The sequence below is a fragment of the Aureococcus anophagefferens genome (genome assembly GCF_000186865.1).
Source record: "Aureococcus anophagefferens unplaced genomic scaffold AURANscaffold_5, whole genome shotgun sequence".
Lineage (NCBI taxonomy): Eukaryota > Pelagophyceae > Pelagomonadales > Pelagomonadaceae > Aureococcus > Aureococcus anophagefferens.
In genome coordinates, this window is record NW_008705565.1 from 929,137 (window position 1) to 954,992 (window position 25,856).

The window sequence follows — 25,856 nt, forward strand, 5'->3', positions numbered from 1 at the left end:
GCGAGCTCGCGGCGACCTGCGATTTGGTCGTGGCCGAGCCCGCGGCGAAATTCGCGACGCCGGGCGTCAAGATCGGCCTGTTCTGCCACACGCCGGCCGTCGCGGTCGCGGCCGCGCTCGGCCACCCGCGGCGCGCGGCGGAGCTGCTCTACACGGGCGACCCCATCTCCGCGGCCGACGCGCGGGACCTGGGCCTGGTCCACCGCATCGTCGACGACGCCGACGACGCGGCGGCGGCGCTCGCGGCGAAGATCGCGACCGTCGGCTCCGCGGCGGCCGCGCGCCACGGCAAGCGCGTGCTCGCCCGGGGCGTCGACGTCGAGGCGTCCTACGCGCGCGCGCGCACGGCCATGGTCGACGGCCTCGAGCACGCGGACGCCGTCGAGGGCATCGCCGCGTTCTTCGAGAAGCGGCCGCCGGCGTTTGGCGCGCGGCGCCGCTTTTCCACGGCCGCGCGGGGCCCCGGGCGGCGGCGCCAGTTGTCGACGGGCTTCGAGCACCTGTCCGTCGTCGACGCGGCGGCGCGGCTCGAGGCGGACGCTGCAGCGACGTACCTCGACTGCCGATCCGCGGCGGAAGTCGCGACGGGCGTCGTGGAGGGCTCGGTCAACATCCCCTACCCCCACGACGGCGACGCCGAGCTCATCGAACCCGCAGAGTTCGTCGCGGACGCGGACGCAGAGTTCGCCAGGGACGACACGATCCTCGTGGGCTGCCGTTCGGGCAGCAGGTCGATCCTCGCCGCCGAGATCCTCGTCGACGCGGGCTTCACGAACGTCCTCCACGTCGACGGCGGCATGAAGGCCTGGTTCCAGGCTGGGCTGCCCGTCGCGCCCTTCACGGGCTAGAACACTAAATCAATCTGACTTCAAGGTTTGACGAGCAGCCCGGCTCGAGACCGAAGTCATGATGTGCGACAAGGTAAGGAGGCTCGAGCGGGAGATCAAGGATGTGGTCGGAAAGGGTTGTTTGATTTGCGGAGACGAGAAAAAGGGGCTGCTCTGCGCGTGCAAGACCGTGCGTTACTGTTCTCGAAGCTGCCAGCGAATCGACTGGTCGCAGCGAGGCCACAAGTCCGTGTGCCGGAAGATTCGCGACCGCGAGGCGGCGGCGAAGCTCCAGGCGGTGCGCGACGAGGCGGCGGCGCAGCGCGAGGACGACGCGCCAGAGCAGCTTGTGTTCTACGGCCCGGCGCCGCGGTCGCGCGCGGACGAGGCGCGAGCGCGCATCGCCGCGGAGCACGAGGCCGCGCGGGTGCTGCGGGAGGCTGAGCCGGAGCGGGCGCCGCCGCTGTCGGCGCGCTTCGGATCACGCTGCCCGATCTGCCTCGAGAACTGGGACGTTAACGAGGAGAATGCGTTCGTTGTCTGCTGCTGTCGTCAGATCTGCAAAATCTGTTCGATCAAGCTTGACAGCCCCAAGAATTGCCCCCTCTGTCGAGCGGTGAAGCCCAAGGGACAGGAATGCCTGAACATATTGAACCGCTATGCCGCTGACCGCTTACCCGAAGCCGTTTATGAGGTGGCAAACGCCCACGAATTCGGGCACCTGGGGTTGAGACCGTCGGCGAAGCGAGCCAAAAAGCTGTATGAGGAAGCAGTCGAGCTTGGCAGTGTAGACGCGATGAAATGTCTTGGAGACATCTTTGGTCTGGGAAAGGGTGTAAAAATGAATCGAACGAAGGCAAAGAAATTCTATCGTATGGCTGCTATTCGAGGCCACCCGCAGGCGCAACATAACATCGGTGTTCTATTGACCCATCCTTCTGAGGTCAGCGAAGGCGATTCAGCTGAAGAAGGTCTCCTACACCTAATAAACAGCGCGGCGCAAGGTTACACACCGGCTGAATGCATGCTAGGTCGCTGCTACTGCGTCGGAATTGGCTGTGAAGTGGACTTGCAAAAATCCTATTTCTGGTATTCCCGCGCCGCCGCGAAGGGCGACGAGGAGGCAAAAGCTATCCTCGAGAAGGGCTGGGGTATTAACTCTAGTTAACTAGGATCCTCCTCGCCTTCGAGCGCGCCCGTCATAGCATCCCCGCCTTCCAACCCCCCAATCACGGCCAGGGCCGTCGCGACCTGGGCCTCGCGGTTCACGTGCGTGTGCTCCTGGACGGCGCCCGGCCCCAGGTGCGCCGTGCGGTCGACCAAAACGACGCCCGGCGCGTCCGCGAACGCTTCTCGCAGCGCGTCGGCGACGTCCCGGAGGCGCGCCGACAGCCCCGCCCGCACGTCGACCGGGATCTTGTCGAGGACCGCGGCCCAGTGCGACGACGCGTACAGCGGATCCCAGGCGTCGGGCGTCGTCAGCAGCACGAGCGTCGTCTCGCGCGGCAGCGCCGCCCGGAGCCATCGCGCGTCGGCGACGACGTCCTTCGCCGATAGAAACTCCGCGAGGCCCTCGGCGCGCGCGTCGCGCGGGCACTCGTTGGCCCGGCGCCAGAGCAATGCCCAGTCCTCCGCGAGCCCCGGCGCGCAGGCCGCGTCGCGGTGCGCGAGGTCCAGGGGGAACGCGCGGCGGCCGCTGCCGCGGTAGCGCGCAACGGGCCAGATCGAATCGACCTCGAGGTCCTGGACGACGACGTCGTAGCCGCGCAGGCGCCGGAGCCCGGCCGTGTCGCCGCCGCCGCCGTCGCCGTCGTCGCCGTCGAGGCGCCGCGCGGCGGCCTCCTCGGCGAGCGCCGCGTCGGACAAAGCCGCGACGGCGCCGTCGTCCGTCGCCGCGCGGAGCCAGCGCAGCGACGAGAAGCGCACGGCGGCGTAGGTCTTGGGCTCGCACGCCACCTCGTAGCCGCGGCGCTCGAGCCAGGGCGCGAGCTGGAGCGTCGCGCACCAGCCCCGGAGCAAGGCGCGCTTCGTCTTCGGGACGGGCTCCGGGAGAACGCCGGAACGAGCGCTCAAGTCCACGCAGGACGCGTCGACGGCGCGGATGTCGTCCAAGACGCCGCCGTCGTCCACGGTGCCGAGCGTTTCGAAGAGCCAGCACGCGACGGCGCTCTCGACGCGCATACCCGCGGCGCGGCAGGAGAATGTAAAGTGTGCGAGGCGCCACGCCTTCCCGTCCTTGGGCCGGTCCGCGGCGACGACGCCGACGACCCCGTAGTCACCGAAGGCGTCGTCGCAGGACACCTTCCAGCAGCGCTTCTCCGTGGCGCTGGACTTGTGCGCGTCGTAGGCGCCGACGGCCTCGTCGGCGACGTACCAGTTCGCCGCGACGCGCCGCTTCGTGAAATTGAGGCGGTTCGCGCGCTGGAGTAGCTCCGTGATGCGGTCGCCGTCGACGTCGTCGTGCGCGACGGCGACGACGCGCGCGCGGATACGGCACGACGTCAGGAACGCCGCGTCGTCGTCGCCGCCGCGGTCCCTCCGCGCCTCGGCCTTGCGCTCCAGCACCTTGTACTGCGCGAGGCGCGCCCGCGCCGCGTCGGCCTTGCCCCAGCGCGCCGCCGTCGCCAGGACGGCCTCCGCGGCCGCCGGGCTCAGCGCGCCGATGCCCGGGTTTCTGCGCAGGACGTCCGCGCGGTTCGCGGGGCCGTCGTCGACGAAGAGCGCGTGGCGCGACGACAGGTGCATGGCCTCGAGCGTCGCGCGGACGCGGTCGCCCTTGAGGCCGTCGCCGAAGTCGCAAAAGACGACGAGGTCCCGGAGGCCCAGCGCGTTGAGCCGCGCGTCCGCGGCGCCGCGGTCCGCGCGCGAGCACACCGTCGACACGACGCCGCGGTCGACGAGCGTCGCGATGGCGCGGACCAGCGCGTCGTTCGCCTCGACGGCGCGGCCCCCGCGGCCATCGTCGCCGCCGTCGTCGCCCAGCGTGCCCCGCCACAGCGTGTCGTCGAGGTCCCAGACGACGACCTTCACCGTCGCCGGCGGCGGCGCCGTCGACGGCGGCCGCGGCGCGACGAGCGGCTCACGCGCGGCGGACCCGTCCGTCGACCAGCAGACGAGCGTCCGCCGCTCGCCGCGCGTCACGCGGCGCACGCGGTGGAGCTGGCGCCGCGCGTCGAAGACGCAGAAGGAGCCGCGCGGCGGCCGGTCGGGCACGGACGCGTCGCCGACGTCGAACTCGCCGCCGCCGTAGTCGCGCGGGTCGCTCAGGAAGATGACGAGCGCGTCGGCCTTGTAGAGCTCGTCGCCGACCTCGTCGCGGTGCCACGTGGAGAAATGGTCGTCGGTGCCGTAGACGCAGAGCTGCGCGCGCGTCGTCGTCGGCGTCGTGCCCCTCGCGGCGGCGAAGGCGCCGCGGATGGCGTCGTAGACGCCGTCGGCGTCGTCGCTCGTCTCGTCGAGCAACGCGATGGACGCGCTTCGCATGGGGCCGTCCTCGACGCGGCAGGCGCTGGCGCGCAGGCGCGTTAAGACTGGATCGAGCGCCGCGCTCGCGAAGGCGTCGCTGGCGCCGAAGAAGACGCCGGCGTCGTCGCGCGGCCGCTTCGCGCGGCGCGTGACGACGGCGTCGTCGTCCGCGTCGAGGATCATAGCCTGAGAGCGCTTGCGGCAATTCCACCCTCAAAAGTCGAGTCGAGCTCCAACGTTGGAGAGCTCGGCAACATTTGTGGCTGAGTGGATAAAGCAGATCGGAGTTAATTTTGACCCCTCGAGCTATGGGAGCTATTGGCACTTTTTTTTTGACTTTTTTTTTTCGATGCACCTACGCGCCCCGGCGGACCCCCGGGGCACCAGGGGGTGGGGAAGGGCGCTGCGACGCGGCGGGTTGTCGAGGAACTCGCTTTAGCGCGCGTGCGACGGCCGCGTGTCGCGCCCGCGCGGGACCGCGCGGCGCATTACGACGGTCGGCGCGCGTTCGCCCCCCCCCCCGCGCTCGCGCACGCCCCGGGCGGGTCCCCGGGGACCCCCTGGACCCTCCGCGGCTCGCGGCGCAAAAAAAAAAAAAGTGAAAAAAAAAAGTGACCATAGCTCGGGGGGTCAAAATTAACCCCGGGTTGCTTTACAAAACAGCACCTTTGGTCGTAGTGGACAAAATGGAGTGAAGGTGCGCGCAGCGTGCGCCTGGCTCGGGGCAATCAGGCGCCGCTTGAATTTTCTTCGCGGACCACGATCTCGCTGAGTTATGCGCTGTTAAGTGTGTGTACAGGCGCTTCGGCGACGCCGAAGCGCCTCGCCGGCCGACGCTTCCAGTGCTTCGGCGCGCGACGCGGCCGCCGTGTCGACGCGCGCAGCGCTGTCAACCGCTGGCGCGGCCACGCCCTACCTCTGGGCCCCTCTGGGAGTGATTTCCGCGGCCGCTGCGCGACGGATCTCGTCGGGGAAGACTTGTTCGACGGAGACGCTCTCGCATCGAATCGGCGCGAGTTTCGCTCGACTGTGTGGTGCTGCGACGACGAGCCCGAGACGTTTGGAGAGGCCTACGACCTACTCTCGACCCACGGCCGACGCTACGACACGGTCTACGTCCTGTTTGGACTGCATCTCGTCGCTCCGCAACCGACCGTGCTGGGCCCCGCCCCTGAAATGGGCCCTTTCCGGCATCACTGCGTCGCCGCGCGACGCGCGAAAGGGCGTCCAGCGCGCCCGCGCACCGTCCCCGACCCAGACGCGTCCAGGATGGCCAGGGGACGCCCGGGGGAGGTCCGTAATGACAGCTAGCATGAGCAAAACTTTGGCGTCCATTTGCTCGAAATCGCCCCCGGCTGCTAAGGTGCTGTTTTGTATCCGCTCAGCCACATTTGCCTCAAAAAGCACGTTCACCTAGGTAGCGAGCATATCCCCGTACGAAGCAGCCCCTTTCCGCGTCCATCACCCAAATAGCATGGCGCCCGCTTTGAGCGTGCTCCTGTCGTCCGTCGCCGTGGCGGCGGCGGCCCCGAGCGGGGGCAAGAAGATGGTGACCAAGGCCATGCGCCCGCGGGGCCGGACGCTCAAGGCCGAGGCCATCGGCCGCGTGAAGAAGTTCAACGACCACGCGTCGCGGCTGACGGGCAAGACCTTCTCGTCCGTGGCGTCGACGAAGGCGGCGGAGGCGAGCAGCACGTCGCCGAACCGGGAGATGCAGTCCTACTGGGACTACCCCATGACGCTGGACTACGTCGTCGACATCGCCGTCGCCGCGAACTCGAGCGCGAAATACTCCGAGTACCAGGTCATCGTCGACACGGGCTCGTCGAACCTGGCGATCTCCCTGGAGTCGTGCTCCTGCGGCGAGGGGTCGAGCGATTTGGACGTGTCCATCGACGAGGACGAGTGCATCGAGGTGACCTACGGGTCGGGCGCGTGGTCCGGGTACGAGACGGCGACGCTGTCGGTCGGCTTCGTCGAGGGCGCGGGGCCCGACGGCGTCATCGTCGACGACACGACCATCGCGGGCATCGCGTCCCAGACCGACTTCTTCGAGGGCGGCGGCTACAACGGCATCCTGGGCCTCGGCTACTCGGACCTTTCCGAGCCGTACTCGGCGTCCGAGTGCTCGTCGAGCTCCGGCATGTCAGGCGGCGGCGGCATGGGCGGCGGCGGCATGTCCGGCGGCGGCGGCGGCGGCGACATGGGCGGCGGCGGCCAGATGGGCGGCGGCGGCATGCAGGGCGGCCACAAGAAGTCGACGGGCCGGTCGTCGGGCCGGTCGTCGCAGCAGGGCGGCATGGGCGGCCAGCAGCAGCAGGGCGGCATGGGCGCGCCGGCGCCGGGCCCGGGCCGCAAGCTCGAGGAGACGGCGGCGACGCCCCTGCTCGACGTCTTCTACGAGGACGGCCTGCTCAACGAGAACGTGTTCACGCTCGCGTTCTGCTCGAACACGGCGTCCTTCGCCATCGGCGGCGTCGACGAGTCCGTGCTCGAGTCGAACATCACCTACGTGGACGTCCAGGAGACCTACGGCTACTTCTACGGCTACTACCTCGTCTACCTCGAGGGCGTCGCCGTCGACGGCGTCGACGTCTCCGGCGTGTCCGCGTCGTCGCTCAACGAGCTCGGCGGCGTCCTCGTCGACTCGGGCACGACCCTCGTCTACCTGCCGTCGACGATGACGTCCAAGATCGAGGCCGACGTCCAGTCCGCGGCGGGCTCGTCCGTCGCGAGCAACCGCTTCTTCGAGATGGAGAGCTGCGTGTCCGCGGACGACCTCGACTCCTTCCCGACGATCACGCTCGAGCTCAGCGGCTACGACCTCAAGCTGGAGCCCACGGAGTACACGCTCAAGTACGACGACTGCTACTACTGGGGCATCATGTCGTCGGACGTCGGCATCATCGGCAACATCGCGCTGCAGAACAAGATGATCGTCTTCGACCGCGACAACAACAAGGTCGGCTTCGCGAAGACGGACTGCGGCCCGGGCCAGGCGACGACCAAGTCCTCCTCGACGTCCTCCGCGTCGAAGAAGGCGGAGCGCCAGGCCGCGCGGTCGCCCGCGAACGCGCCCGCGATGCTCAACGCGGTCCGCGGCGTCGAGAAGTCGAACATCTTCACGTCCTTCTCGGCGCTGAGCGGCCTCGTCGTCGTCGCGGCGCTCCTCGCCGTCGTCGCGGCGAAGCGCCAATCGGCCTACGAGCCCATCCCCGTCGAGGAGGAGGTCTAGGCGCCCCCCCGACCCCCCGATCGCCTCGCCCTTTTTGCCCCATGTTCTACGCCTCACCCCGCAAGCAGTAACGACGCGCAGAGCAGCCCGGCGGGGACCGCGCCGCGCCGCGCGCCGTCGAGCGCGGGCGCCGTACCTACGCGCACGTGCCGGGCTCGTTGCTGAAGTAGCCGAAGAGGAGCTTCCGGGATCCCGCGGGAAAGACGCAGCCGAAGGGTGGTGGACAGTCGGCGTCCGACGTGCACGGGCTGACGCCGCACCAGCCCGTGCTGAGGTAGGCGTCGTCGCCGGCGACGAGGTCCGACGGGAGCGAAACATCCGCCGGCTTCGCGCGCTCCGTGAAATTCGCGAGGGCGTCGAGGTAGCGCCTACGACACGACGGTGTCCCGCGCGCGCGCGAAGACGCGGGGGCGGCGACAGGTTGTGGAAGACGTCGTGGCCCATGTCGCGCGCGCCGCCCCGGTCGACCTGTGCCGAATTCAAATATTCAACCCGACTTCAATGTGAGCGTATTTGAATGTTTTGACACAAGCTCTTTGACTGGGCTTCGAGAATTCGACGAGAGCGATCGATCCGTCCAAAAATCAGCCGAAACGACTTCGATTTGACCGAGCTAGAGAATTCTCAAGTTTGGTCAGGACCACCCAAACCAGTGGTTGAATTCGGCACAGCGGTCGACCATGGCGAGCGTCGCGGACCCGCCGGCGACGCAGCCCGTCGCCTCGACCAGGGTCGTGTCGGGCGCGTCCGCCGCGTCCGCGGCGAGCACGTCCTCGGCCTCGTCCTCGTTCTCGCCCTCGTCGTCGTAGTCCGCGTTCTCGGGCACGTGTCGATCCAGTCGCGCTCCGCGCCGCTCCGCGCGTCGACGTAGGCGTCCCAGGCGCCCGCGTCCATGGCGTCGCCGCCGGCCGGCAGCGACGCGTCGTCGCAGTTGTGGTTCGCCCAGGCGCTGAACGTCGCGAGCGCGCCGACCGCGTTCCCCTCGTAGTCGTCCGGCGCGTCGACGCCGCACCAGTCCGTCAGCGACTCGACGAGCGCGGAGACGCTGCCGCCGTCGTAGGGGATCGCCGAGTCGCCGACGGCGTGCTCGTTGACGACGTGGATCGGCGACGACGGGCTGCAGTACGCGTTGTCGGCGAGGTCGGTGTAGTCGCCCGCGCCCGCGACGAGCGCGCCGGCCTGGCTCCAGACGCCCGCGAAGAGGTCCGCGTGGTCGCAGGCGACGCGCTGCGCGAGCACGCCGCCGTTGCTGAAGCCGTAGACGAAGAGCCGCCGCGGGTCGAGCGTGTCGTAGGTCTGGTAGAGGCGGATCGCGAGGAATCGCGCGTAGTCCGAGTCGAGCTGCATGCGGTCGTCGTCCTGGTCGCAGACGCCCGCGTGGAAGCAGGAGCAGCACGTGCTCGTCGCGTACCAGAAGCGCCCCTCGCCGAAGATCCAGCACTCGCTCTCGTGGCCGTTGGCCACGGCGAGCATGACGCCCCTCGCCTCGAGGAGCGCCTCGGCCTCCTCGCGCGCGTAGATGTCCTCGCGCTCGTCGTCGCTAAAGTCCTCCTCGTCGAGCAGGATGCCCGTCATGAGGAGCTGCTCGAGGCCGTCGGCGTCGTCGCCGGAGCCGTGGAAGGCGACGATCAGCGACGTCGGGTTCGACGGGATGATCAAATTCACGTTCGCGACGCAGGAGCCCAGGCTCAGCGTCTCGTAGGTCACGGCGCGCGCCGACGCCGCCAGCAGGACGGCGGCGGCGGCGGCGCGCGTGGCGACGGCGCGCATACTTCCAGCAAGCGGCGTGGGCATTCCAATGCTCCCGCGTGGGCTGCTGAATTATTAAGTCTGCACTGTGTCTGCTCCATGCCCTCAAGCTCAGGAGTTGCCTCGCTTTGCGGGAAGCACGAGGGAAGGACGCTGCGTCACCCGCGTCGTCGCGTCGACGCGATGCTGCTCGCGCGCGCGGCGCGTGCGCGGCTCCCGGCCGCCGCCGCGCTAGCGAGGCGCGCGCCGCCGCAGCGCGTCCTCGCGCGACCACCACTTCTCGCGACGCCGCAGCGCTTCGTCGCCTGCGGCGGCGTCCTCGACGTCGAGCGCCTGCGACGACCGCCGCACGCGACCCACGCCGCGCTCCCGCTCCGGCTGTTCTCGAGCCGCGCGGCCGACGCCTACGCGACGCTGGGCGTCGCCCGGGGCCTCGCGGACAAGGACTACAAGGTCGCCTACCTCAAGCAGGCCAAGGTCTGGCACCCGGACCTGCGGCCCGGCGACCCCGAGGCGACGCGCAAGTTCCAGGAGCTCAGCGCGGCCTACGAGCAGATCAAGGACCAGCGCCTCCGCGCGGCGTACGACGCGCGACAGACCTGGGGCGGCGGCGGCGAGCGGGCGAGCGGCCCCTTCGACGCGAACCGGTCCGCCCAGGAGGCGGCGGCGACCTGGGCCGAGGCCTACGACGACGCCGGCGCGCTCTTCGAGGCGGGCCGCGCCTGGTGGAGCGACGAGTGCGCGGCGCTGGACGACGACGCGCACGACTTCGCCATGGCCGCGTCGGAGCGGCGCCTCGGCGACGCGTGGGTCATCGCCCAGCGGCGCAGCGGCCTCATCGTCGGCGTCGCCGTGCCCCTGGTCATCTTGCTGCGCTGGCCCGGCGCCGCGCTCGCCGTGATCCGCGGCGCGGCGCCGCTCGTGACGGCCGCGCTCGGCGTCGCCGCGCGCCTCTTCGTGCAGAACCCGCGCCTCGTGCCCGTCTTCACGGGGCTCATCCGCCAGTTCGGCGGCCGCTACTGGACCGCGGCCGTCAACCGCGCGCGCGCGAGGCTCCGCGAGCGCGACGCGCGCAAGGGCCGCGACGCCGCGTGGAAGGCGGACCAGGACCGGCGCCGCGACGAGGCCCGGCGGCGCGCCCACGCCCAGGACCAGCACAATAGGCGGCGCGGGCGGTAAATGAGTTTTTTTCTGTCTCCAGGTGCGCTAGAATAGATCTAGTATCGTCCCCGGTCCTTGCCCCATTCAAGGCGTGTAGGAGAGGTCGACGGTGCAGGCTTCGCCGGGATGAGCAAAAATTGCCACCACACAGCCAGCTTGTGGATCTAAGCACCACTCTTGGAGGGCAGCCCGCCGTCGACCATGCCCCAGTGGACGGACGCCGCCGGGAAGCCGAGTCCCTTCCCGACGGAGGCGCCGCCGTCGAGCTCCATCGCCAACTTCCGGAAGAAGGAGGACGCGCTCATCGGCGACCTCTCCGGGTCCATCGACGCGAAGAATGCGGCGGCGACGGAGGCCGTCTACACGACGAAGACGACGAGCGAGCTCTCCATCACGAACCAGATGGAGCTCATGAAGAGCCTCGAGGGCACGGGCCTGTCGAAGAGCATTTTGTCCCACCAGGTCGCCGCGAACACGGTGCACGCGCGCGAGCTCGCGGCGCTGCAGCTCAAGTACAGTACGAAGAACGCGGAGCTCGACGCGGCGCACTCGACGCACGAGGCCTTCGACGCGGCGAACAACATGGCCATCGCCGAGTCTTTGGCAGCCGTCGACGACGCGCGCGACCTCAGTGGCCTCCGCGCGCAGTACAACCTGCTCGTGCAGAAGGTCGTCGCGTCGCGGTCCCTGCACCAGCGCCGCGTCCAGGAGGTGCTCGAGGCCCAGGAGTTCGAGGCGTCCGGCATCCGCCGCGAGCGCGACGCGCTCCTCAAGTCCCTCGACGAGATCGAGGCCACGTACGACGCGTCCGTCCGCACGCTCGAGACGCAGCTTCTACTATTATTGCGCTCCAAGCTCGAGGTCCAGTACAAGGAGCAGCTCGAGTCCATGAAGGCGAAGATCGCGGCGCTGGAGCGCAAGCGCGACGACCAGACCGCGGCCCTCGCGCGGCTCCAGGAGGAGTACGCGGCGCTGCTCCGCCAGCTCGAGGACCAGCAGACGCAGCACGCGGCGCACGTCGCGGCCGCCGCGCGCGAGGCGCTGGCGAAGCAGCGCGCGGAGATGGAGGCCGTCCTCGAGCAGCTGCGGGCGGAGCACGAGGCCGCGAAGCAGGACCTGCTGGACCAGCTCCACGCGCTCCGGCTCCAGCAGGAGGCGGACCAGCGCGCGCACGAGCGGCTCCTCGCGGACTTAAGGGCCCAGCACGAGGCGGAGCTCCAGATGCTCCGCGAGAAGCACGACCACTCCATCGGCATGGAGCGCGAGACGCGCGAGGCGAACGCGTCGAGCGAGCTCGACTCGATGCGGCGGAGCCACGACGACGAGGTCGACCGCGCGCGGCGCGACCTCGAGGCGCTCGAGGAGGCCATGCGCGCGCACCAGCTCGCCATCGACGCGCTGGGCCGCGAGCTCGACGACCTCAACCGCACGGCGCCCGCGAACCGGGGCTCGCTCGAGAACCGCCACGAGCAGGAGATGGCGCAGCTCAAGGCTGAGCGCGAGGCCGCGGATGAGGCGCGCGAGCAGAAGAAGAAGCTCGAGATGGAGGAGGCCGTGAACCGCGCCGCCGAGGAGGCGCGGGAGCGCGCGCGCCGCGAGCTCGAGCTCCAGTTCCCCAAGACCGACGGCGAGCTCGACGCGATGGATCTCGAGCTCGAGCGGCTCCGGAAGCAGATCCTGGCCGCGCGCGCGCGGACGAAGAACGCGAAGCACGAGGAGGAGGACACGATCCGCGCCCTCGGCGAGGCCCACGGCAGCGCCATGGCGGGCATCATGCTCGACGACGAGCCCGACGAGAAGGCGTGCTCCGGCGTCGGCGACGACCTCGACGACGTCCGCCGCATGGTCCGCGAGCGCCGCGAGGAGCTCGTGCGCGCGGACAAGCAGGCGGCGTTGGACGAGCTCAAGGCCGACTGCGCGTCCTACGCGGACGCCTTGGCCGCGCTCCAGCGCGCGCTCGGCGCGGAGCGCAACGCGCACGGCTCCGAGGTCCGCCGCCAGCAGGCGGAGCTCGACGCCAAGGAGAGCGAGCTCGCGCTCCTGCGCGCCGAGGCCGCGTCCTTCGTCGTCGTCAGCAAGGTGACCGCGGCCAACGGGTCGACGACGACGACGACGAAGACGTCGGAGGTCCACGCGTCGCTCGGCGCGTCGCTCCTCACGTCGGCGACCGTCGACGGCGACGACCCCGTCATGGCCGAGTGGCGCAAGCTCGTCCAGACGGAGAAGTCCAAGTTCGGCGCGACGACGGTCCGCGCGGCGCCGTCCGTCGTCGACCTCGACGCGACGAACTCGCGCATCGCGAGCCTCACGGGCGACCTCAGCCTCGTGACGTCGAACCTCGCCAAGGCCAGCGACCCGGCCGAGAAGTCGTCCCTCCAGTCCAAGAAGTTCATCATCGAGGCCGAGATGAAGATGCTCAACTCCATGGCCAAGGTCGGCGCCATGTGACGCGCCGACACAAGGTCCCCCCCTCTTCGCCGCGCGCCCCCCGCACCACGCCCCTGTATCGACGCGCCCCCGCACCCCTAAACTCTCCACCCCTACGTACGGTCCTTCGCTTCTTCACGGCGTCTTCGCGCGCTTCGTCGCTTCACGGCGTCTTCGCGCGCTTCGCCGCGGGCTCCGCGTCGCCGTCGAGCGCGTCGATCGTGGCCCGCGTCTTGTCCGCCTTGGCGCGGAGCTCCGCCTCCGTCTTTCGCAGCTCCGCGACGATCTTGGCCGTCTCGTCGGCGGCGAGCTCCGGGTGCTGCTTCTTGAGCGCCTCGAGGCAGAGGTAGGCCGCGAGGTTGTTCGCGCCCTTCTTGCCGTGCTTGCGCACCGCCGCGTCCGCGAGATCCGCGAGCGCGTAGGAGCTCTTGGACCGGCCCTTGGCGCCCCGATCCGCGAGGTATTTGACGTCGTTGTCCGTGAGCGCGAAGGGCGCCTTCGCCTGCGCCTTGGGCAGCGGGTCCTCGAGGCTCGCCGCGCCGTCCGGCGCGCGCCCGCCGCAGCGCTCCGCGACGTCGAGGAGCGCCTCGCGCAGCATCCCGCGATTGGCATTCTCGGCCATGGCGCGGTGCTTCTCCTTGAGCTCCGCCTCGCGCGCCGCGGCGGCCTTGGCGAGCTCCGCCTCGCGCGCCGCGGCCTCCTCGGCGCGGATGCGCTTCAGGCCCTCGACGCCGTGCTCGTCGATGAGCGCCTGCTCCTTGGCCTGCTCCTTGGCCTGCGCCTCCGCTTGGACGCGCGCGCGCTTCTCCGTCCGCGCCTTGGTCAACTCGCCGTTGTTCCAGACCGCGTACGAGTTGCCATGGCAGCTGCGGTACGTGCACGGCACCCGTACGAGCTCCTCATACGTGAGGCCGTAGGTCGCCATGGCGCGGTCCTTCGCCATGACCTGCTTCTCGAAGGACGTCGTCACCGCTGGCCGGCTCTTGCCGAAGCCGCGGCGATACATGGTCGCGTAGATGGGTGCGCGCGAGAAGGTTGCGTAGATGGGTGCGTGCGAGAGGCCAACGACGAGAAGGTTCGCGCCGCTTCGAAATTCCAACTGAGGCTGCAGCTGTAAGAAAAGATCCTCGAGGAGTGCTCCATGAACCTCACGGATCCTCGAGGCCGGCGCTGACTTGGGAGAACGTAGCGCAACATGGCGGCGCCCGGGCGCCCGCGCCTGCACCGCGAGCACAGCGGCATGCTGCCGCACCACCAGTTCAAGGCGGCCCTGGCCGAGTCGGCGTCGGCGTCGCCGCGGCGGAAGAAGCCGGCGAAGAAGCAGCACCCGCCCATGCTCGGGCAGCTCAAGCGGCAGCCGAGCCTCTTCAGCAGCTCGTCGCAGCTCCTCGCGTCGGCGGTCCACGAGGTCCAGCCCCTGACGTCCATCAAGAACCAGCTCGCCGACGAGCGCGCGCGGCGGCGGCGCCACTTCGCCGCGAGCCAGCAGCCCGTCATCTTCGACCGCTTCGCCGCCCGGGCCGGGTCGCCCGGCAAGGAGTCCATGGCGAGCGAGCAGATCCCCGGCGTCTCCGCGTCGCGGGCCTGGCTCGAGGACGACGCCGGCTCCGCCGGGTCCGGGGACCCCGAGGCCGCCGAGGCCGCGGCCGTGGCGAAGATCAAGAAGGCGGCGATCTTCTTCGACCGGTCGTACGCTTCCTCGCGCGAGTCCTTCCGCGCGTTCGAGGCGCCGAACCTGGACAGCGCCCAGCTCGCGGAGATGGTGCGCCACGCGTCGAACGTGCGGCTCACGCGCGCGGAGACGGCCGCGCTCGCCGCGCGCTACCCCGGCGAGGGCGCCGGCGAGATCGACGGCCCCGCGTTCGTGCGCTTCTTCTTCCGCTGCGGCTTCGAGGCGCGCACGGAGGAGCGCACGCGGCGCTGGGAGGCCGCGGCGGAGAACGACCGGGAGCGGGAGCGGAGCCACCAGCGCGTGCTCGACCGCGACGAGGCGGAGCGGCGGCGGACCGTGACCGCGCCGTACACCGCGCGCGACGAGGAGAACGCGTGGACGAAGCTCGCCAAGGTCGCGAAGAACAAGGGGCTCCAGGGCGACCTCGTGTCGCGCGCCGCCTTTGAAAGTTTGATGACGCCCGCGGAGATCAAGCTGCAACTCAAAAAATCGTACAACATCGACATGACGCACGCGGAGATGGGCGCGATCTGCGGCCGCTTCGACAAGAACGCGTCGGGCCAGATCAACGGCGCCGAGTTCCAGTACGAGTGGTCCCACGTCCTGGACGGCAACCGGTCCAAGAACTTCTTCGGCCAGCTCAAGGAGGGCGAGCGGCGGTCGAGCCTTTTGGCGCCGCCGAAGCTCGACGCGCTCGAGGCGGAGGCCGGCCCCGAGGAGGGCGGCGGCTTCATCGACGACGGCACGGCGCGCCGCGGCTCCGTGACGCGCCTGTCCTTCGGCATGGCCAAGATCGGCGCGAAGACGTCGGACCCGGGCAAGGTGCTGCGGCGGCGGACGTCCGTGTCGCGCGAGCAGAACGCGCTCCTCCTCGCGCAGCTCCGGGCGCCGCCGGCGACGGCGCCGGCGGCGCCGGCGCCGGAGCGGAAGCGCCACACGAGCCGCCCCGCGACGTCCGACGCCGTGCCCTTCGCGCAGCGGCGGCCGAGCTCCTTGGTGATCCCGACGGCCGTCGCGCCGCGGCCGCTGACGCGCGAGCGGTCCTACAGCGGCCGCGCGGCGACCGCGCCCCAGGCCGCCAAGGCGCCCCTCCACAAGTTCGCCGCCAAGCCCGAGCTGCCGGGCCAGATCGCGCGCGCGGCGCCCAAGCCGCGCGCCGCGCCGCTCGACGTCGTCCGCTTCGCGCCCGAGCCGGAGCCGCGGCGCGCCGAGGACTACGGCGGCGACTTCCGCGCCATGCTGCTCGACGCCGGCCGGGAAAAGCGCGGGGCCGACGCGCTGGGGGCGCGGCCCGCGACGACGGGGAGTCCGACGAGGCCGGCCACGTCGGGCCGCGCGGACCCCGGGGGCGGCCTCTAACAACTATGGACACATTATTAAGGAGGGGGTCGGCCTACATGAACCGGTTGGCGCACTCGAGGCACAGGACGACGGGCACGAGGCCGAGGGACGCCTTCTTCGCGCCCGCGCCGAGGAGCGTGACCTTCTCGATGGCCTCGTTGGCCTCCTCGAGGCGCTTCTTCCCCTTGGTCACCATGGACGAGCCCGTGTTCGTCGCGCGCACGTACCACGTGTCCCACTTGTCCAGCGCGTTCTTCCCGCCCGCGACCTGGCCCTCGAGCTTCTCGACGAAGAGCCGGCACCGGTGGCAGACCATCGGCGCCGCGACGAGCAGCAGGGCGAAGAAGAGGCGCGCGCCGTCGAAGGTCGACGACGGCGGACCGAGGTTCAGCCGCCGCGCCGCGGCGACGTAGCACGCGACGCCCACGGCGAAGATGGCGAGGGCCTGCTTCCAGAGCGCGAACTTCTCCTTGGCGGTCTCCCAGTGCTCGACCAGCTCGTCCCAGGTCGGCAGCGTCCGCTCGGCCTCGCGCTTCGCCGCCTCCTCCTCCTCCTGCCGCCGCTTCTCCTCGTCCTCCTTCGTCGTCGTGGGAGTCCCGGGCATCTCGCAAGGTAGGGCGTTTTCTTCTAGAGGCTGCCCCTCGTGTGCCCATAGGATCCTATTTGCCCTGCCCTGCCCTGCAAATACGCAAGGAGACCTTTGGCCTAGGATTCCTACAGCTTTATGAACATCTTGAAACTCACGTTTTTAAGGAACTCGCGGGGTGCAGAGGCTGCAGAGCGCGGCGGTGGCGGGGCTGCCTCCGTTCTGATGGCGCGGTCGACGAACTCGATCATCCGCACCATCGCGTGCCGCGTGGACAACCTCCTCGACCCGATCGACGCCTACGAGGACTGCGACCGCCCGGAGCGCATGCGCGACATCCCGCGCGACGCGACGTCGCCGTCGTCGCGCGAGCCGCCCGAGGTCGTCCTCTACAAGGTCGACGAGCGGCACGGGCAGGGCGCGGCGGCGAGCGCGACCTACGAGGACGCCGTCGGCCCGAGCCCCTACCCGGCGTCGCCGCCGACGCGCGACCGGAGGGACGGCGACGAGACCTCGCTCGAGGTCTTCCTGAGGATCCGGAACCTCGAGAGATACGCGCCGGCGCTCTGCCAGATCGGCGCGAAGACCATCTCGGACCTCGCCTTCCTCACGCCCCAGGACCTCGAGACCATCGGCATCCAGCCCGAGGACATCAACAACCTCACGATCAAGTTCGTGCGATGACCGCCGCGCGCCGTCCGCGAAGACGACCGGCGGGCTTCGAGGCCCGCCGAGGACGCGTAAGTCGCCCCCAATGCACGCTGGCGGAAGAGATCCCATGGCTTCGCACCGAGGCGCGGCGGATGGAGGCCAACAGGTACAGCCAATCAGAAGAATTGGCGGACATGGTTGACGTATCAAAGCAGCCCATTTTCGACGAGGTGGTGTGTGTCGTCGCGGGCGGGCAGCCCGCCGCCGCGCCGCCGCGACGAGCATGCCGTCGGCCCGCAACGTCGGCGGCCTCGAGGGCCGCTACGCCCAGTTGGGCAACAACGACTACGAGGAGATGTCCGTGTCGCTGTCCCACGAGTCGCCCTACCGCGACGATCAGGACATCTACTACGAGGAGAGCAAGGAGGCGGGGTCGCTCCTGGGCAAGGGCCCGAGCTTCTACGAGCGGGACGCCGTCTTCGCGGCGCAGCAGCAGCGGAAGCGCCTGTCGCTCGTCATGGTGCTCTGCTTCGCGGTGATCCTGGGCGTCGTCGGCGGCGTCGTCCTGCCCGACGCGGAGCGGAGCGGCTGGTACGAGGGCGGCGGCGACGACGACGGCGCGTCGACGACGACCGTCACGACGGCCGTCGACGGCTGCGGCGCGGAGGACGTCGACGGCTTCGTGACGTGCTCGTACCTCAGCGAGTCGCTCCTCGCCTTTGGCAGCGTGCGGTCCTGGCTGTTCAACGCGACGGGCAACGCGTCGGACAGCGCCACGGACTACCTGCCGCGGCGGTTGGAGGTCAAGTACAACGCGGGCCGCATGGCGCCGGGCTCCGTCGGACCCGCGGCGGCCGGGGGCTACGTCGCGTTCGGCCTCTACCTCCCGAGCTACATGGCCGGCGACGGCGACGTGCCCGTGAACGCGTCGTTCCTCGTCGTGGCGAAGACGAACGGGAGCCTCGTGGCCGTGACGCCGACGTCGGGCCTCGACGGTTTAGGGTCGCCGCGGTCGACGCGCGTCGACGCCGTCAAGGTCTACAGCCCGAGCCACCTGCTCTCCTCGTCCAACCAGTGGGGCAAGGAGGTCGGCTACCCCTACCTCTGGAACTGGCGGCGAAGCGCCTACGACGCGTCGGGCGAGACGCACCTGCGGCGCCTCGACGGCGACGCGCGCTACTCGAGCCTCGACATCCAGTGGGCCGAGGACAACGCGTCGTGGTGGCAGCCCACGGGCGCCGCGGACGAGCCCGGCGCCTTCGCCCAGTTCGACGCGAAGACGGGCGCCATGCTGCGGAGCTACGCCGTGCCCGTCTGCGACGGGCTGAACCACGCGCAGCTCTACGACAACGACACGCGCGCGCTGCTGTCCTGCGGCGGCTCGAACGGCGTCGTCGCCTACGACCTCGCAAACGCGGCCGTGCTCTGGGTCGCCGGCGGCGCCAACGGCACGCTGCCCGTCTACACGCTCGGCGGCGAGCGGCGCGCGCCGGGCGAGGTCGTCTGGGCGGGCCAGTACAACGCGGAGTACTGGGGCGCGGACACGATCACGATGTTCGACAACCGGTGCGACGCCGCGGACGGCTACGCCAACGCCTCGAGCCGCCTGCTGGTGTTGCGGGAGCGCGACGGCGTCGTGACCACGGAGTTCGAGTACGAGTTCCGCTCTGAGTTCCCTTACGGCTACAGCCCCGCGTTCGGCGACGCGGACCTGCTGCCGTCGACGAATTTGGTCGCGTCCTGGTGGCCCAACGTCCTGTCGCCGTCGCGGGACCTCTTATTCGACGCGCAGCTCCTCGAGGTCGACCGGAGCCGGGAGGTGGCCTGGCAGCTCAGCGTCTACGGCGCGGCGTCCGACGCGTGCGCCGTCGACGGCGCCGCCGCGTGCCGCCAGGACATCGACCGGGGCTGGAAGATCTACTCCGTCGAGCGCTTCTACGACGCGCCCCTCGTCTACAACGTCTCCTTCCTCCGCGACCCGGGCGCGTCGAGCGGCATCCTCGCGTTCTTCGCGCACTCGGCGTTCAAGCGCGGCTACAAGACGCACGGCCGCTGGGCGCTGACGGGGCCCCAGGGCGCGGCGCACGGCGACTTCAAGTTCGAGGCCCACTGGCGGGCGACGCACGTCACGGTCAACGTGACGAACGCCACGCGCTTGATCCGCGACACGGCGACGCTCGCCTTCACCGTGCTCGACGAGTACGGCCAGGCGGCGGCCGTCGACGTGCCCTACGCCTAAACTTCCCTGTGTTAGATGAACGTCTTGACGTTGTAGAACGCGACGAGGGCGAAGGCGGCGAAGGCGACGTGGGCCACGAGCAGGACCTGGAAGGGCGTCCGCCACGCGCCGTCGAAGGGCGACACCTCCGCGTGGAGGTTCCGCTCGAGGCTCGCGGCGAGGCCCGTGTGCGCGTGGTTGAGCTTCTCCTCGAAGAGCGCGTCGAACTCGCCCTGGAGCTTCTCGAAGCGGTCCTCGATCTTCTCCTTGAGCCGCTCGTCGACGACCCGCTCGAGCGCCGCGAGGCGATCCGCCTCGTCGGCGACGAGCAAGCCGAACTCGTCGCCGCCGCGGTCCACGGCGTTCGCGAAGGCCGCCGTCGAGTGCTCGAAGACGTGGTTCAGGTGCTCCAGCTTGAAGGTCATCCAGTTGACCATGTCCTCGATCTTCGCCAGCCGCGCGTCGTCGACGGGCGCGGCGTCGCCGCCCGGGAGGAACTTGCGCCAGCCGCTGTTGAGGTGGCGGTCGTGCGCGCGCGAGTCCGCGAAGGTCTCCAAGCTCAGCACGTCGTGGACGTCGGCGGACGCGCCCGTCGCGCCGGAGACGCCGATGCGTAAACTGGAAAGCCACGTCGCGGACTCCGCGACGCGATCCGGCAAATCGACGTCCGCGCAGACGCGCCACCGGTTCCGGTTCCGCTCGTCGATCAACACGCGCACGCGCTTGCTCGTCGCCACGACGCGCGCCCGCGACGCGTTCGCGTGCCCGAAGTCGTCGCGGTTCGCGTCGTAGCGCAGCGACCCCGCCTCGCAGTCCGCGGCGACGAGGTTCGGCTCGCGCCGCGGGTCGTCGCCCGGGAAGCGGTCGCTCGCGACGACGCGCACCTTCCGGAGGCGCGTGTCGAAGAGGATGCCGACGCCGTGGAAGACCTCCGTGCTCCCGAAGCTCGGGCCCCGGGTGAAGCCGTTCGCCGCGAGCCAGAGCGCGACGCCCTCGCCGCGCTGCTCCGCGGGCGCGCGCCCGGAGATCCGAAATTTCAACACCACGGACAGCCGGTCGCTCGCCGCGGCGTCGCCCACGGGGAAGTTGCTCCAGAGCGCGCCGACGGACTTGCCCTTCTCCGGGGTCAGCCGCGCGAAGCTCTGGAGCACCTCCGTGTCGCCGTAGGCCGTCCACTCGTCGGACACCGTGCGCCGCATCGTGTTCGGCGCCATGGCCACGAACGGCGCCACGAAGGAGTGGAACGGCAGCATGCGCGCGTTCGCGTCCTCGTCCTGCGCCACGACGCGGGCGAGCACGACGAGGGCGAGCATGCGCGTCACATTACCCATTTTTATGGGCTGCCCAAGGGGATCTTCAACAGCTTCGTTGACGTCGACGTTGGCGTCGCGATCCGAGCTGGTTGCGCACCACGATCGCAGGCTGGCCTCGACCTCTGCAGCACTGCTACCATGATGCTCCTCCGCCAGACGCGCAGTCTCATGTCGCGCCGGACCTTCGCGTCCGTGCCCGAGACGATGAAGGCGGCCGTCGTGCGCGTCGTCGGCGACGCCGACGCCCTGGAGGTCGGCGACTACCCGACGCCGAGCGTCGGCGAGGGCCAGGTGCTCGTGAAGAACGAGTTCGCGGGCATCAACTTCATCGACACGTACCACCGCAGCGGCCTCTACGCGCGGGACCTGCCCTTCGTCGGGGGCCAGGAGGGCGGCGGCGAGGTCGCGGCGGTCGGCGCGGGCGTGGCCGACGTCGCCGTCGGCGACCGCGTCGCGTACTCCGTCTTCGGGTCCTACGCCGAGTACACGGCCGTGCCCGCGGCCAAGGTGCTGCCCGTGCCCGACGAGGTCAGCATGGACGTCGCCGTGTCCTGCGTCGTCATCAGGGCAGCAAAAGAGAGCGAAATTCCCAACTTCAAAGGCTCATATCTCGGCCGTTTTCCACTCGTTTTGGCTGATTTTTGGACGAGCGATCATCTCTCGGAACGGTCTCGAAGCATGGATGCTTTTTCCGGCACGCGCGCGCGCGGAACACTCACGTTGAAGCGACGTTGAATCACCCTTTTGCTGCCCAGGTCGTCCAGGGCATGACCGCGCACTACCTGACGTCCGACGCGCACGCGCACCTCATCCAGCCGGGGGAGTGGATGCTCGTCCACGGCGTCGGCGGCGGCACGTGCCAGTGGGCGGCCCAGATGGCCAAGATCCAGGGCTACAAGGTCATCGGCACGGCCGCCAAGGGCAAGCGGGCCGTCGCCGAGGCGACGGGCTGCGACGCTTTGATCTTCTACGACGAGGCGCCGGGCACGGCCTACGAGGACTACGAGTCCGTCGACGGGCTGGCCGAGGTCATGAAGATCACGGACGGCGTCGGCTGCAAGGCCGTCATCGACGGCATCGGCAAGGCGACCTTGGACATGTCCATCGGCTCGCTCGCGCAGCGCGGCATCTTCGTGTCCTTCGGGAACGCGTCGGGCGCCGTGCCGGCCTACCCGCCCCTGCGCCACATCGCCAAGTCGTCCTTCATGTGCCGGCCGAAGCTCCTCGACTACACGCGGAACCGGGAGGAGCTCCTCTACCGCTCCAACGAGATCATGGGCTGGCTCAAGTCCGGCCAGCTCAAGGTCACGGTGGACACGGCCTTCCCCCTCGACGACGCCGCCGACGGCCACAAGTACCTCGAGTCCGGCGCGTCCACGGGCAAGGTCCTCTACAAGATCTGAGCGCGCGCGTAGGAAAAAGGCCCGGTCGCGCGTACCGTTAGGGGCGCCCTACGCGAAGCAGTAGTAGCCGACGCCGAGCACGGCGCCGAGGGCCGCGACGACGACGACGGGGCTCGGCCCCGCGGCCTCGGGCGGCGGCGGCGGCGGCAGGTACTCGAGGGACTTGTCGAACGTCTGGCCGTTGCCCGGCACGGTCCACTCGCAGACCTTGGGCACGCTGTACTTGGTCTTCGCTTGCAGCGCGCCGTGGACGTCCTCGGCCCAGTCCGCCATCATCGTCGCCTTGTCCTCCTTCGAGAGCTTGACGTCGATCTCGCGGCGCTGCGCCATGCGCCGCGTGCCGCACTTCTCCAGGAGCATGTCCGTCAGGCGCGGGCAGTTCATGTAGGTGTCGAAGCGCGAGTCGCCGAAGCCGAGCACCGCGGACTGCATGCCCGCGAGCGGCACCTGGCGCACGCCGCTCGGGTCCATGGCGACGCTCCCCTTGTACAGCGCCTCGAGGAAGTCGTCGTAGTTCGCCGGCGCGTCGCCCTGGCGGAAGGACGACGTCGCGACGACGATGGCGTCGTAGGTCGACGCGATGTGCACGAGGCCCAGCGCCGCGGCGTCGTTGCCCTCCATGACGTCGCAGACCTTCCAGTTCACGCCGTCGCGCGCCATCCACTCCTTGGCGATGCGCTCGATGTTCGTCTTCGCCGTGTTCGACTCGCTGCCGTAGACCACGAGCACTTCGTCCATGGGCATCTTTGTCGTCGGCGGCCGCGGCGGCGCACGAGGTGGATGGGCAGCTCGTGGGCTCGGGCTCGATGACGCCGGCACCGCTGGCCGCGGGTCCGGCGCCGGGGTCCGTCGGCGACGTCGTCGCCGCGCCCGTCGACCGCTCACCTTCCAGATGCCCCATTTTATTTGTTGCCGTCCGGTTTGGGCCGGAGCATGGCGGCGCCCTTGGCGCGGAACTCGTCGGCGACGTCCTTGTGGACCCACTCCGTGCAGAGCGTCGCGCCCGAGCCGCCGACGACCTTGACGAGCCCCGTGAGGTCGAGGCCCGGGTCCTCCTTCTTGAGCTCGCCCTTGAGCATCTGGAAGGACGCCTCGGAGAGCGCCTTGCACTCCGGCGCGCCCTTCTCGAGCGCGTCGCGCGTCGCCGGGTCGAGGCCCTTGTTGACCTCCTCGTAGAGCTCGTCGGCGGTCTTGAGGCGCGCGCGGTCGATGGTCATGTCGGGCACGTGGGCGTGGTAGCAGCCCATGGACGCCGCGCCGAGCTGCATGGCCACCCTCAGCACGGTCAGCGACAGGTTCACGGCGACGCCCCACTTCTTGATCCAGTCCTTGGGCAGCACGACGCGGTAGCCACCGCCGTCCTTGCCGCTCTTGGCGACCTGCATGGTCACGGGGCAGACGAACTGGACGCGCACGGGCTTGCCGTACCAGGATGAAGGCGTGAGCCAGCGCGTCACGGCCGCCTCCTTCTCCCTCGCCATCCAGACAAGCTTCGGGCACTCCGTCGCGTCCGAACATAAATCCATGAGCAGCCGCGTCTGGCCCCGCGTCGCGTCGACGACCTTGGCGAGCTCCGCCCGAATCGCCGCGACCTCGGCGGCCGTCTTCGTCGTCGTGTCGTCGATGTGGTGGAGGCCCTCCATGACCGCGGCGGCGTTCGCGGTCTGCGCGTCGTCGATCTTGTGCATGCCCTGCTCCAGCGTGTTCAGCTTCGCCATGAGCGCCGACGCGACGCCGGCGTCGACGGCGGCCGCCGGCGTCGGGTCGCGGACCGCGCGGCACGCGTCGATGAACTTGATCTTGTGCCCGTACTTCATGCCGACCTCCGCGGCCAAACCGTGGAGCTGGGACTCCTCCATGCAGGCCAGCGTGCGCACGTCGTCGACGCCGGCGATGTGGCGCAGGTCGGCCTCGTACTGCTCCAAATCGAGATCGTCGAGCCACTGCGTGAGGCTGCCGAGGTCTGGGTTCGGGTTCGCGCAACCGCCCTGCGTGGGCACGGGCTGCCCCGCGACGACGACGGGCTGCCCCGCCGCGAGCTGCTGGTCCAGCGCCCGCGCCTCGGCGAGCTGGCGGCCCGGGATGCTCTGCTGCTGGAGCGACGCGAGGTACTGCGCGACGGGAGAACCCGGGGGAGCGAGCGCCGCGGCGTTGCCCGGGGCCGCGCGCGTCACCTCCACGAACCAGCGCACGACGTCCAGGTGGCCGCGCTGCACGGCGTGCTCGAGGCCGCGCTTGCCCTCGCCGTCGGGCGTGTCCCGCAGCGCGGCCTTGAGCGCGCCGGTCGGGTCTACGCGCTGGTCGAGCGCGGCCGCGACGGCCTGGAGCGTGCCGAGGCGCCCGAAGGCGCAGATCTTGTGGACGAGCGTGCGCCGGAGCTGCGGGTCCATGTAGCGCGTCACGAGGCCCTCCGGCCCGGCCTCGTTGAGCGCGCCCGCGACCATGTCCGTCGGGTCGCGCGCCTCGACGGCGGCCCAGAGTCCCGCAAGGAAGGACGGCTGCGACGGTCGCGGCGGCGACGCCATCATGGGCGGCGGCGCCTGCTGCATCATCATCGTCGGGGGCGGCCCGTACTGGGGCTGCGCCGGGGGCTGGCCGACCGCCGCGACCTGCATGGACGGCCGCGACGGCGCCGGCGCGCCGGGCGGCACGGCGACGGTGATGACCGCCCCGGGCGCGACGCCCGGCGGGATCTGGACGTTGATCGTCCTCCCGTCGGGGAGCGAGGTCTGGATCGTCGAGCCGGGAGCGGCGTTCGGGGGCACGCGGATCTGGACCTGGTTCCCGGCCTGGTTCGTGCGCCGCACGACGCGCGTGTTCTCGTTGTTGACGTTGACCTGGACGATGCCCGTCTCCGGCGGGCTCGGCATCTTCGCGCTCCGCGCCGCGCTGCCGAAGCGGATCTCGAAGGGCAGGTTCGGCAGGCGCACGACGGCGTTCGGGTTCGCCAGCCTCGACTGCTCCAGCATGGCCGCCGTCCCGGCGTCGTAGGGCGTCCAGCGGCCGTCGGGCCCTAAATGCTCGAAGACCGCGGCCATAATGCTGGGTTGCCCGCCGCGCTAGAGGCTGCCAACGCTGAAACGGTCGGACGTGATCTACAACCTAGAAACGTTGAACTCGCCCGAAAAGCCGAGTTAAAGCCTTACGCCTGGCCGATGGCGACGAGCGCGCGCTGGCGCTCGCGCGGGTCCTGGGCCCAGGGGCAGCGGGGCCGGCCGCCGCCGCCGAGGTCGTCGGCCATCTTGTCGAGCTGGCCGCTCTTCGTGTTGAGGTTCGACGAGTCGAGCGTGTCGTGCTCGATCTTGAACTGCTTCGGCAGCGATATGCGCTCGTCGAGGTCCTCGAAGAGCTCGACGTTGGCCTTGTCGCGGCGCTGGATGCGCCGGTGGCGCCGGTTGTGGTCCTCGAACCACGCGTCGTTCTGGAGCTGGTCCGCGATGATCGAGTTGACCTTCTCCAAATGCAACGCCTTGATGGCCGACGACTTGGACAACACCGAGGACCGCCGCCGGTCCACGACCGTCTCCGCCGTGTTCATCATGGGCGCGCCGTAGGTCTCGTGGGAGAACGTCTCCGCCATCATGTTCTTCATCATCTCCGAGATCTCGTGGTGGATCAGCCCGAACTCGGCCGGGTTCGCCGTGAGCCAGCCGTTGGCGACGCGCACGCAGGTCGGGCAGAACTCCGTGTTGTTGCGGCAGTACTTGCAGCGGCTCAGCGCGACGTTGAGCTCCGCGCGCGCCGCGTCGCGCTCCTCGGCGGTCTGCGCGGCCTCGCGCAATTCGGCGACGGTCTTGTTCTTCAGCAG

General features: G+C 70.0%; 11 protein-coding genes across 11 annotated transcripts in view; 7 read left to right on the forward strand and 4 right to left on the reverse strand.

Moving 5' to 3' along the window:
• Window positions 1-551: 551 nt before the first annotated feature.
• Window positions 552-827, forward strand: AURANDRAFT_8667 (hypothetical protein; the record flags this gene model as incomplete). Its single annotated transcript, XM_009036541.1, has 1 exon — window positions 552-827. A coding segment is annotated over one exon (276 nt), but the record flags the coding sequence as incomplete, so codon positions are not given.
• A 760-nt stretch (window positions 828-1,587) lies between these two features.
• Window positions 1,588-1,944, forward strand: AURANDRAFT_6846 (hypothetical protein; the record flags this gene model as incomplete). Its single annotated transcript, XM_009036521.1, has 1 exon — window positions 1,588-1,944. A coding segment is annotated over one exon (357 nt), but the record flags the coding sequence as incomplete, so codon positions are not given.
• A 47-nt stretch (window positions 1,945-1,991) lies between these two features.
• On the reverse strand, window positions 1,992-4,475 carry AURANDRAFT_62571 (hypothetical protein; the record flags this gene model as incomplete). The annotated part of the gene is made up of 1 exon (XM_009037017.1): window positions 1,992-4,475. The coding sequence occupies one exon, from the start codon at window positions 4,473-4,475 to the stop codon at window positions 1,992-1,994; it is 2,484 nt and encodes an 827-aa protein (XP_009035265.1).
• Window positions 4,476-5,766: 1,291 nt separating this feature from the next.
• AURANDRAFT_62572 (hypothetical protein) lies at window positions 5,767-7,527 on the forward strand (the record flags this gene model as incomplete). Its single annotated transcript, XM_009036636.1, has 1 exon — window positions 5,767-7,527. One exon carries the CDS (start codon window positions 5,767-5,769, stop codon window positions 7,525-7,527), a length of 1,761 nt encoding a protein of 586 aa, XP_009034884.1.
• A 634-nt stretch (window positions 7,528-8,161) lies between these two features.
• On the reverse strand, window positions 8,162-9,297 carry AURANDRAFT_62573 (hypothetical protein; the record flags this gene model as incomplete). The annotated part of the gene is made up of 2 exons (XM_009037016.1): window positions 8,162-8,344; window positions 8,395-9,297. 2 exons carry the CDS (start codon window positions 9,295-9,297, stop codon window positions 8,162-8,164), a joined length of 1,086 nt encoding a protein of 361 aa, XP_009035264.1.
• Window positions 9,298-9,675: 378 nt separating this feature from the next.
• AURANDRAFT_17312 (hypothetical protein) lies at window positions 9,676-9,915 on the forward strand (the record flags this gene model as incomplete). Its single annotated transcript, XM_009036637.1, has 1 exon — window positions 9,676-9,915. A coding segment is annotated over one exon (240 nt), but the record flags the coding sequence as incomplete, so codon positions are not given.
• A 135-nt stretch (window positions 9,916-10,050) lies between these two features.
• Window positions 10,051-15,895, forward strand: AURANDRAFT_62574 (hypothetical protein; the record flags this gene model as incomplete). The annotated part of the gene is made up of 4 exons (XM_009036638.1): window positions 10,051-10,451; window positions 10,478-10,508; window positions 10,648-12,870; window positions 14,123-15,895. 4 exons carry the CDS (start codon window positions 10,051-10,053, stop codon window positions 15,893-15,895), a joined length of 4,428 nt encoding a protein of 1,475 aa, XP_009034886.1.
• Window positions 15,896-16,688: 793 nt separating this feature from the next.
• AURANDRAFT_62575 (hypothetical protein) lies at window positions 16,689-17,147 on the forward strand (the record flags this gene model as incomplete). The annotated part of the gene is made up of 1 exon (XM_009036639.1): window positions 16,689-17,147. One exon carries the CDS (start codon window positions 16,689-16,691, stop codon window positions 17,145-17,147), a length of 459 nt encoding a protein of 152 aa, XP_009034887.1.
• A 2,217-nt stretch (window positions 17,148-19,364) lies between these two features.
• Window positions 19,365-20,663, reverse strand: AURANDRAFT_62576 (hypothetical protein; the record flags this gene model as incomplete). The annotated part of the gene is made up of 1 exon (XM_009037015.1): window positions 19,365-20,663. The coding sequence occupies one exon, from the start codon at window positions 20,661-20,663 to the stop codon at window positions 19,365-19,367; it is 1,299 nt and encodes a 432-aa protein (XP_009035263.1).
• A 213-nt stretch (window positions 20,664-20,876) lies between these two features.
• On the forward strand, window positions 20,877-22,036 carry AURANDRAFT_12877 (hypothetical protein; the record flags this gene model as incomplete). Its single annotated transcript, XM_009036640.1, has 2 exons — window positions 20,877-21,200; window positions 21,401-22,036. Coding segments are annotated over 2 exons (960 nt in total), but the record flags the coding sequence as incomplete, so codon positions are not given.
• A 38-nt stretch (window positions 22,037-22,074) lies between these two features.
• AURANDRAFT_71138 (hypothetical protein) overlaps window positions 22,075-25,856 on the reverse strand; it is a gene marked incomplete at both ends in the record, with an annotated part of 5,036 nt that continues 1,254 nt past the window's right edge. The window contains 3 exons of the mRNA XM_009037014.1: window positions 22,075-22,792; window positions 23,017-25,090; window positions 25,195-25,811. Coding sequence (XP_009035262.1) covers window positions 22,097-22,792; window positions 23,017-25,090; window positions 25,195-25,811 — 3,387 coding nt within the window. The remainder of the gene's footprint in view (window positions 22,793-23,016; window positions 25,091-25,194; window positions 25,812-25,856) is intronic.